The 10,965-nt window shown below is 41.2% G+C and overlaps 1 protein-coding gene across 1 annotated transcript; it reads right to left on the bottom strand.

The window, feature by feature from the left end:
• Nucleotides 1–3,407: 3,407 nt before the first annotated feature.
• LOC133744171 (protein SUPPRESSOR OF GENE SILENCING 3-like) lies at nucleotides 3,408–6,216 on the bottom strand. The gene is made up of 2 exons (XM_062172317.1): nucleotides 6,095–6,216; nucleotides 3,408–5,295 (listed from the first exon to the last, which is right to left on the bottom strand). Exon 2 carries the CDS (start codon nucleotides 5,244–5,246, stop codon nucleotides 3,759–3,761), a length of 1,488 nt encoding a protein of 495 aa, XP_062028301.1. The 5' UTR covers nucleotides 5,247–5,295; nucleotides 6,095–6,216; the 3' UTR covers nucleotides 3,408–3,758.
• Between the last annotated feature and the right edge of the window lie 4,749 nt (nucleotides 6,217–10,965).

Below are 10,965 nucleotides of genomic sequence, written 5' to 3'. Positions count from 1 at the left end.
TAGTGTGGAAAGACCCATGGGTCCCGCAGCCATGTCATTTTAGACCTTATTCTCCTATGATGGAGGGTTCAGAGGAGTTGAGGGTGATGGATCTGATTGATGTTGACACTAATGAATGGGATTTGGAGCTTCTGAGGGGGTTGTTTACGGAGGGTGAGGTTGAGAAAATTGCATGCATTCCTTTAAGTTTGCGTGGGGCGCAGGATCGTCTTATCTGGCATTTTGATAAAAAAGGCATTTACAGTGTTCGTAGTGGGTACCATGTGCTTAATAGTTTAATGGACAAAAAGGACAAGGCCTCCACCTCTTGGAATGGGTGCGGCAAAGTGAACAACAAATATTGGAAGGTGGTGTGGGGGGCCCGTGTGCCTCCAAAGGTGAAGTCCTTTGTTTGGCGTTATTGCATGATATTTTGCCTACCAAGTCTGCTCTTTTGAGAAGGAAAATGAGGGTGGAGGACCCACTTTGTCTTTTCTGCAGGGATGGATTAGAAACAGGTACGCATGTATTTAAATCATGTCATGCACTTCATTGTTTTTGGCTTTTTGGCCCTTTGAAATTAAATACTCTAACACACCCAGCGGGTAATATGGTGGATTGGGTAATGGAGGTGCTAGATGTTCTAATGGTGGATCAGAGGGATTATTTTTTCATGGGTCTATGGGCAGTCTGGACGGAGCGGAATAATATTCTGTGGAAGGGGGCCAATTTTCAACCCATGAATCTGATACAGTGGACGATGAGGTTGATGGAGGATTTTCAAAAATACCATCCTAAAGCAGTGAAGAACAAGAGCAGGCCAAAGGTTAAGTGGCAATGTCCACCGAGTGGAAGGCTTAAAATTAATGTTGATGGGGCTTATTGCTTGGAGGATGGTTGTGGAGGTATTGGAGTAGTGGTAAGGGATGATTCTGGCATGGGTATTGCTGCTTTGGCTAGACCTTTTGTACATGCACACTCGGTTCTAAATATGGAAGCGGAGGCGTGTAGAGCTGGTCTACTTCTTGGTATTCACCAAGGTTGGGCTGACATTGACATTGAAAGCGACTCTGCCATCCTGATTGCTGCTCTCAAGAGTGAGGAAAAGAATTTCTCGGAGGTAAGTCGGGTTCTGGATGATTGTAAAGAGTATTTTGACGCTTTCCAATCCATTCGAATCCGACATATTTACCGTGAAGCAAATGGTGTTGCAAATAGGCTTGCACATCTTGCTAGTAGTTGTTCCGTGGATGATGTTTGGTTAGGGGAGACACCTGCTATTATACAGGATGTTCTCTATGAGGATTATTGTCATTCTTTATCTGTAGCTCGGGGTATAGGTGCTATGTCCCCCCGATGCAAAATTTTACTATTAATATAATAAATGGTACCGGGCGTGGGGCTGAGCCTCCCAGCTAGGCTGGGTTCCAAACCCCTTTCAAAAAAAAAAAAAAACTATGCTGCAGAAAATTCCAGTGTTTACAACTTGGATCCAATAAATAACGATGTGTTTCTACTACCAGCCTACCACACATACAAGCTGCTTCTTCTCAAGGTGCAGATCCAGCACATAAAACCCACCATTACTGGGTTTAGCAAAGACAAAGAAAAGACAAGTGAACTACTAAATTTGGGCAGAGCTGGATAGCATATGTCAATTTGCACACATCAGTATTACTATAACAGTACTACTTACAAGTTACAAGCAAGATATCAGTCTGGCTTTCCAGAGAAATTGATACTGCATTTTACACGATCCTATGAAAATGCCCCAAACCTGCTGCTCATTAAGCATCTTCGTCCCAGTCAATTAGTAAAGGTGCATGCATATCAATTTTCCTCCCTGACAAAGTCTCACACTAATGTCCTTAGCCATTGATATAGTCGAAGAAGGACAGCATCCAATATTGGGGACTTCTTCTCAAGGCCTATATCAGCAGCTACTCGATGAGCACACATTAGTCCTGAGAAGGATACAGCACTAACTCCTTGTCCTGGAAAGCAGCTATCACCAACACAGTAAAGGCCTTCTATGGCTGTTGTATTCAATGGCAGTCCCAATAAGCCCTTGGGAGTTCCGCATGGTATTGGTCCATAAGTGCCCTGTTCACGAGCCAGGTACCGCCTGTGTGTCTTAGGTGTTCCCACCTCCTTAAAAACAATGGATGACTTAAGCCCTGGAAATAGTATCTTCTCTAATCTGCTAATGCATGATCACATCTGCCATAACAGTGGCTGCAACCAACCCTCCAATTCCTGACCCTATAACAATGCCATCATAGTAATCCTTCCCACCTGCTCTTCCATCACTCTCCACTACTTTATCTACGCTCAATGTTGAACTAGACCTCACTACGAAGCTCCAATTTTTTGAATTCGAATATGTCAATCTACTCCCTTGAATCAATTTGCTTTCTGAAACTCTGGTCCTCGATCAGAGTGTAAAACCCTGAAGAAGAAACTTTATAACTGGAAATCAGAGGACTAGGGTGAGTGATGAGACACTGAGATTCTTGCATGGCAGCTGTACGTTGAACTGAATCCAAGTTGGGGCGTGGAAAGTGAATTGGGAAGGAGCTTTTCCTTTAATTTGGATTTGAGTTTTGCAGGAGTGAGGGAGTCGGTGTGAAAATAATAATTTTATTTTAAACAGCATCCTGATTGTACATAATAAGAATTAAGAAATGATTCAGATGGTGGAGACTATTGAAAAACATTTGTTTTCTCGAAAATAATTTCGCATGTGAGCACCATCAAGGTATGGTACGTGGTTCCACGACATGACCAAAATGATGGGTTTTCTGCCTTCACTTGTTTTGGTTGCTCACGAACTTGTGATCATCTCAGTATATATAAATAGATGACCAGCAAATTAAACTGTCATTAGTCTTCCAAAAAAAAAGCATTGTGTCATTAGATATCAGGTAACTCATAATTCCCAAGAAAAGACAGACAAATTCATATGGAAATGATGACATAACTGTAAATTACGAAACGCCATTTGCTCTCCTCCTTGAGTCTTTGGATGGCTAATCAGTAATGAAAAGTGTGAGATGTGAGGCATGCTCATGTGACATGCCATGAAGTTTGATGCTTCTAAGGAGATTTCAGACCATGTTCTCATCAATGAAATAGGAAAACTTCCCAGAGACTGCATTTGCAAATTGATTGAGCCAAGCACAATTAGCCATAACTCAAAGTAGCAGTCTCTTCTCTAAATAACATCGGACAATTTACCTTAACATTGGAGTATTTACCAAGGTCTGATATTATCGAACTCACCAAGAATGATCCAAGGATTCACCAGGGGGGCATATCATTATATGTTCCTGCAATTCCCCTCTGGATCATAAAAGGAAGAGCAACAAACCAAATACTTGAAGAGCGAAAATTAGAAACTAAACAGCGGATAAAACAAACTTTGAGGCAAAATAGTACTGATATTAATATGTCTGGATTTCCAAAATAACAACAGGCCACCTTGTTCCCTAGAAGGAACAGCTGTAATCCAAAAAAGGCTGTGTATGCAGAAGCCTGGTTCTCATTGTATCTAACAAGAACAAAACACTACATAATTAAACATTTGTTCTTGAAATAAAGCCTGAATAAAGAAACTGAGTCCCGAACTGCCCCATTCAAAGAGGAGTCGTAAATCCAGAATTAAACATTGTTCTTAAAATAAAGCCTGAATAAAGAAACTGAGTCCCGAACTGCCCCATTCAAAGAGGAGTTGTAAAGCAAAATATAGTCCCAAAAGTTGATATACTTGAGCTGACATATCAATTTTGGGTATGAGATAGCATATCTTTGTAAAATTCCTCCTGGAGATCCATCTCTTCTTTGTTTTGTTCATAGTGCATTTTGGTCCTCTCTTTCAAAAGGTGGTTTTCCTCCTGTATCTTCTGCATCTTGTCATTTACTATACGAAGAGTTTCTTCTAGAGCTTGGCTGTGTCTCTCTTCTTTCGCAACCCTGGTCTTCATATAGGAAACCAGTTGGCTGTCCTCATTCATCTTCCTCAGGGGGTGGAGGACCATCTCCTGGTAGGACCTCATCTCAAATTTCAGCTTCAGCTTCTCTTCCGAGTGCTGGTTGAATATATCCAACTCTTGTTTCATTGGCATGAAACCATAAAGCTGTCGTTTACCACCTGGACGAAACAACACAGGGCTACGATCCCAAGCATCTCTGCCCAAACCTTCCTCAGCAAAATGCCTATGCAGCCGTGCAGCCTCAAAGTAACCCATTGCCGATGGCTCAAAGATCAAAGTGCTAATCCCACAGTGTCCTTGGGGGCCATAGGAGTGTTTACCCTTCTGAGCAGGATAAGAGCTGAAGCAGAGTAAAAGCTCCTCATTGCCCATACCCAGCCATTTGTCATTCTCATCTTTTTCAAGTCTGGTATTCATGATGAATACCATTGGAGGCCAGATAATTTTGTGATTACTTTCCTCTTCTTTCAATCCTACCCATTTACCAAAGACCACACCTGCAGGTATAACGCTTGTACCCCGCACCTTCAACTCTGCTTCCAGAAGTTGTGCAAGCTGCCGGTGAAGCTTCACCCTCTTCGATCCTTTTGTTTCCGCATGTCTGATCAATGGCTGCATGCCTTGATACCAGTCAATGGCACCAGGACCCCCTTTGCAAGCAGGACAGTGCCACTGCCAGTTAGGATCATTTATCTCCTCCACGCTTAACTTCTCCAACTTGTCGAAGAAATCCTTGAACCACTTGCTATTCTTTTGAGTGGCATGACTCATTTGACTAGAGTCTGAATCATCACTGAAAATGTCGTCGTCATCATCATCAAGGTCACTCAATGCATCAGACTCATCATCGTCATCAGCAGGATGAGCTGCAGCAGGAGGCACATATCTGTCATTGTTCCCGGCCTTTGACTTCCAATTCCACCCATTGTGCAGTGGAGGGGTAATCACTTGCTGAGGGGTACTGTTAGACAGCGGCCTTGAGTTTCCTCTTCCAGCTGGTTTCCACGGATTAACAGCTTGTGATCCTCCTGTACCACTCCACACATTGAGCTTTTGGACATCTTGGTGCACCCATGCCTTTGGGTTAGACTTTTGAGCACCCTTTGCAGCACTGCTTCCAGTTCTGTTCTTTGTTTTCTTTCCAACTTCTTCCCACCCTCCATTACCTTCTTCCGAACCCAGGCAAAGATCCGCTACACCTTGGCTCAGCTGCTGACTGTTTGCTTCAAAGACTTGCTTGCCCCTCCCATTTCCGTTTGCTCTTCCCGAACTCATCTTCGAATCTCAATTCAGCAAGTTTTCTTTCACAGTTGGAAAGAGGTACCTATCACAAGTGCCCATTAAAACTCAAATTCCAAAACCGAAACACTTGACAAGCTATATAGATAGTATGAATGAAATCCCATAGAAAATCAACATTATCCACAAACTTCTGAACACTCGATTCACAAAACAAAAAATTAATAAACCCCAGTATGAATAAAAACCAATAGATAAGTCAGCATTCTCCATCAACCTCTGTAATACCCATTTCACATATAACAAAGACAAGATTTATGCAAGACCCATAAAAACCATTGAACAAAACATATGAAAAAATAAAATTACCCACTTTTCTAAATCCAAACTATCAAGCTTTCATTCTCATCCATTATCCGGGACATATACTCATAAACCCATTCAACAAAACCCATAGAACAATCACCACTCTTGATAAACCTCTGCAACACCCATTTCACATATCATAAACGACACAAAATCTCTGCAAGACCCAGAAAAGCCATTAACCAAAATAAATGAAATACAAAAGCACCCACCTTTCTAAATTTCAAAAACTCAAGCTTTCATTCCATCAACATCCAGGGTTATCATAAACCCAAAAATCCCTTCAACAAACAGAAACAAAGCACAAAACTTTACACAAACCAAAAGCCGGCACATACCCACCACAATATCCAAAACCCCAAATAACACCACCATTTCTAAATGCCATGAACACAATCATCAGAACCAGAAAAGAAAACAACCCAAAACAAACAAGCATGTATGGTGGTGAACCAAAACGGCGGTGAGATGAAAAAGAATCAGAAAATGATGATGGGTCTAATGCTGTTGTTATCTACCTCAACGTCAAGAGTGTTCTTGATCGATTTCGTAATGGTTTTGATGAATCACCTTCCTCGTCTTCCTCAAGGTGACAGCTACAGAGGCAGAGGCAGATTCTGTGCCTGTGAGCTCAGTCCCTTCACGTTGTAATGGTGTGGTGTCATTTGTCACATTATATAGTGACTAGTCAGTGTGTGGTATTTTCTTATTTGTCAATTATACCCTTGAGAAATATGTTTTTAATAAATTACCTACCATATATAATTTTTGGTCGGATATTTCATACCATATATAGTTTCTAATTATCTCTCAAATTAGTAAAAAAAAAACATAAAGAGGGAATGATTGTTTCAGTATTTATTTCCAAGGTAAGATGAAACGTTTCAGGTATAGATTTTCCATTTTAGTAAATTATCAAAAAGGTTGTATTTTGTTTCTAGTTTTGTTTTATATCACAAGGTATAAAATTACAAAAGATTTAAAAGGGTATGGTACGTACTTTTTTTTAACTCATTAGCTCTGGCGTGGTTTAAGGAAGCCTAGGGTTTAGGGTTCATTGTGTGCACAGTGCAGTCTTCCACTTATTAAGGTTCATTTTTCAATAAAATGATTAAAAGAGAAAAAGATACTATGTTCTTTGTTTTTTTTTTTGAAACGTATGTTCTTTGTTTTTAAGAGAACGACAAGTTTATTCCCTCACTCCTCTGAGTCATGTCAAAAGACAAACTAACCAGAATAGACTATCTAAAATAAAATCACATTTGACTACAAGTCATATGTAGAACAAGCAGTAAATGTAAAACATAGATGCTGCAATCATTAAAAAGTAAATGAGCTCATCACTTATAACTTCCTGCTAATCTTTTATATGTCATAACTCATAAGGATCAATGCCAATGAATTCGAAGCCGGATCGAGCAACAGTTTTTTCACGACTAAAGAAGAGAGTCCAACAAAAATAAACTGTTTTATCTCTTACTTTTTGTGGTATTCTTCTTTAGTTTAAATTTCTGATATATATATATATATATATATAGTTACTTATAAATATTTGTTTATTTGCATTATTACTTGTATCTTTAATTATTTGGTGTTAAGATAATAAGGGATTTGTTTTGGTTGTGGATGGCGGGTTGGAGAAAGGAAGAGAAGATGGGACGAGAAAGAAAAAGGAGAGGAGAAGAAAAGAAAGAAAAAGGAGAAGAAGAAAGCAAGGGGGGCGAAGAGAAGAACAGAATGAAAAAGAAAAGGAGAGGGAGAGAATTAAGAAGAGAGGGAAATAGAGAGATTTGCAAACTCAATTTGACAGGCAACACTGCCAATCCAGGTCCCATATAAAGGAGTACCGTACTCATACTTGTCTAAAAGGGCCAACCTAAGGCCATCTCCAGCTATGGCCTCCTCGGGGTTAAATTTAAGCCCTCAATAATTAGTATTCATTCAAATAATAAGTGTTATAATTTAGACAATCTCCAACTTTTAAGGCTATAAGTTTAAATGTTATGTTATTATATTATTTTGCATTTGTTTAAGGAAATCTCTTATCTGTGTTTGGCCCAAATTCTAGGTTACTTGACCTAGTGGTAATAGAGTTAAATTAGAAGGATCTAGATTCCTATTCAATGTACGATTACTTTCCTTGTATGATTGAGATTCTATGCATTGTAATCCTCTATATAAAGAGACCCCTATTATCAATGAGAATATACAGCAAATTCCTCTCAATTTCAGTTTCTCTACAACAAGTTATCAGCACGAAGCCCTAACCCTGAAACAAATAGCCAAACCCTGATTCAAGAAGCTAACAACCTTGAATCCAAATACAAAACCTTGAAGCCTTTTCTGCCTCCACCTCACACCTTAAAGAACTCGATTCCAGGAGCCCAGAACCGGCCGGAATCGACCTGAACCGGCCACCGGAAGTGACCAAACCGGCCTCCCAAGAAGAATCCGAAGATCTCTTGCCTGATTTGCCATCTTCCCGTCCACCTTCCACTGTCTAATTTTGTCAATAGCTGAACCTTGTCCCTAGATTTCGGGAACCGGAAAAACCATCACCGGAACCAGCCGGGAAACATCCGAACCGGCCGCCTGATCGTCCGGCAGAAAAGAAAAGAAAAAGAAAAGAAGAAGAAAGAAGCAGCCCAGCCCAAAAGGAAGAAGTCAAAGCCCAGCCCACTTACATCAGCCTGCCAAGTCAGCATCTGGACCCACTGGCACGTCATCAGCCGGACCTCATCGCCACGTCAGCAACAGGACCCACACTGCCACGTCAGCAACAGCATCAGCCTGCCACGTTAGCATCAGTCTGCCACGTTAGCATTGCAGGTCAACCTTTTTCCGGCCACTTTCCGGTGACTTTTTCCGGCCAAATTTTCCGGCGACCTATTTCGAGGTATTTTTTTATTAAATGTTCCCCTTTTTTTTAGAGTTTTTTTTAATTCAATTTCTCTTGTTTTTCGGGGACTTGCAACCTCCCTTCTTCTACCCCCCTTTCTTCATCATAGGGGAGACCAAATTAAGCCGAACTGTGGGGGTTCGTGCTCGCTCCAAGCTTAGAGCTTGTTGAGATCTCCAAACTTAGAATTTGTAGAGAATTTATGATCGACCACTTACGTCATTGTTTCGATCTAATCTAATACCTCTTGAAATTTAATTTCTTGGAAGCGACTACGCTCGGAAATTCCTAATTTCTTGGAAGCGATTACGCTCAGAAATTTTATATGTTTTCGTGGTAACCTATTTCGCTCCGAAACTAACCCTAATTTCTTGTTCTCTTTCAGGATGAGTAACCTGAACAAATTGGACTTTGCTCCATTGGGAACAACTGGCTCTGGATATCACAGGTGGGTTCGTGATGTCCGCCAGCATCTCAAGGCCGATGGAATCCTGGATATGATTCTCGAGCCTAGCCAGGACGTGTTACCTGTTGAGCAAGCTCAAGCTTTGGAAGCAAATAGAGCAGCCTTAGAGGCAAATAAGGTGAAAGCCATCATCCTAATGACTCGTCATATGGATGATTCGCTCCAGTACGAGTGTATGAATGAAGAAGACCCCAGAAGGCTGTGGGTCTCACTTGAAGAAAGATTTGACAACGTCCGTGACTCCCTGCTTCCTGACCTAGAAGTGAGATGGCATAGCCTCCGCTTCTGTGATTTCAAGTCAGTTCTTGACTACAACTCTGAAGCACTTCGCATTAAATCCTTAATGAAATTTTGTGGTAAAGAGATCACAGATGCGATGTTGATTGAGAAGACTCTCTCTACCTTCCCTTCCCCGTCTCTTCATTGATGGTTGCTAGGAACTATCGAATCGATGTTGCTGTAGGACGGATCATAAGGTTTCATGAGCTCATTAGAGCTATAAATGTCGGTGAAAAGCATGACAACATCCTTGTGAAGAACTATAATTCTAGATCCGTGGAAATAGAGCATATTCCGGAATTCAATTATAGTCGCGCCCCTACGAGAAGGCGCTAAGAGCGAAACCCTGACCTTAGGGATACTTCTGGACGTTCTGGTCCATATAATCACTCTACTTGGGAAGGTAACCGCCAATATAGTCGAACACGGAACCGAAGAGGTCAACGTGGAAAGAGAGAGGGAGATAACGCCTCTGGCCATGTTGGTGGCGCCACCAACACTAAGAGCCATCTAAATGACGCTTTCAAAGCACCTCAATCAATGGAGTTCGAGCAAAGAGATGTATGTTCTCGATGTGGAGTGTCTGATCATTGGGCACACATTTGTAGAGCTCGTGAAGAACTTGGCACCGCCTACAAAGCATATTGTGAAGCAAGAGAAGCTCACTATGTGGAACAAGAAGATGATCTAGAGTGAAGGGTTGAAGACTACAAATCTGGCTGGGATCAATAGATCGCCAATTCTGTTTAAGTCTTTATTTTTCCAAGAGATGTAATAGGTAATTGCCATATACTTTGTAGTAAATGCCAATGGTTTAGTCTTTCTTCAAAGTAGGCTCACCCAAAGTAAGTGTGATGTCTAGGAAGGTTCTGAGATTAGTGGTACTTAAGCGAGCCTTGCTCCACCGACATCTCTCTACTCACCTGGTCACATTTATTTTGGAATTACCGAAAGATGTTAGACGACTACCATTGTTTTGCATTAGCTAGCATTTGGATTAGATTCTCCTAATGGTTAAGAGACAATGATGTACTCTGTTGGCTTATGAATAAAATTTCGAGTTCTTTTCATTATGACTCCATTTTGATTCTGAGCATATGACTTCGTGACTACGATGGCTGGGCCATCAGTATTAATTCAAGGACATGGAATAGCCCAAGTTCCACTTGCCAAATGGCACATTGATTAATGTCACAGAAACTCTCTACGCTCCTAGGGCAACTCGCACCTATGGATAGCCAACGGATTCCATGTGAAAATGCATGTAGAGAACGGTAATGAGTTCCTTTGTAATACCTCTAATGATTGCGAACAAAGGCACATCTTAGAGAAGTTTATGTGTCTCTCTTGTGGACTCTATGTCACTATTTGAGCTATTAATTAAATCCAATGAAGTTATGAGAGAAGATCTCTTGGATTTAGACACATATTGGCTTTGTCACGACAGGATAGGTCATCCTGGTCGTGATATGATGCTCCGTATACTAAAGACTTCACACGGACATCCATTCTTGAGAGTGAGAAGAAGCAAGAATCGAAAATTGATTCCTGGACTTAGCAAGACCGCAACAATTGCAGCATCTGGCGCTGCAGCCGTCTTAGGGCATCATAGGACTGCCCAGTCCCATGTGATGACGCCATCAATGACGTCAACCATGAGCATGACGCCATGGTTGTTCCTCCTAATGGCCATGACGCCATACATACTAATTCCCATGACTCCAACGCCATGTTGGGAGATGTAG

Source organism: Rosa rugosa, chromosome 4 (assembly GCF_958449725.1).
Source record: "Rosa rugosa chromosome 4, drRosRugo1.1, whole genome shotgun sequence".
Classification (NCBI taxonomy): domain Eukaryota; kingdom Viridiplantae; phylum Streptophyta; class Magnoliopsida; order Rosales; family Rosaceae; genus Rosa; species Rosa rugosa.
Note: the sequence above shows the minus strand (reverse complement) of the source record. Positions and strands in the feature narration are given on the sequence as shown.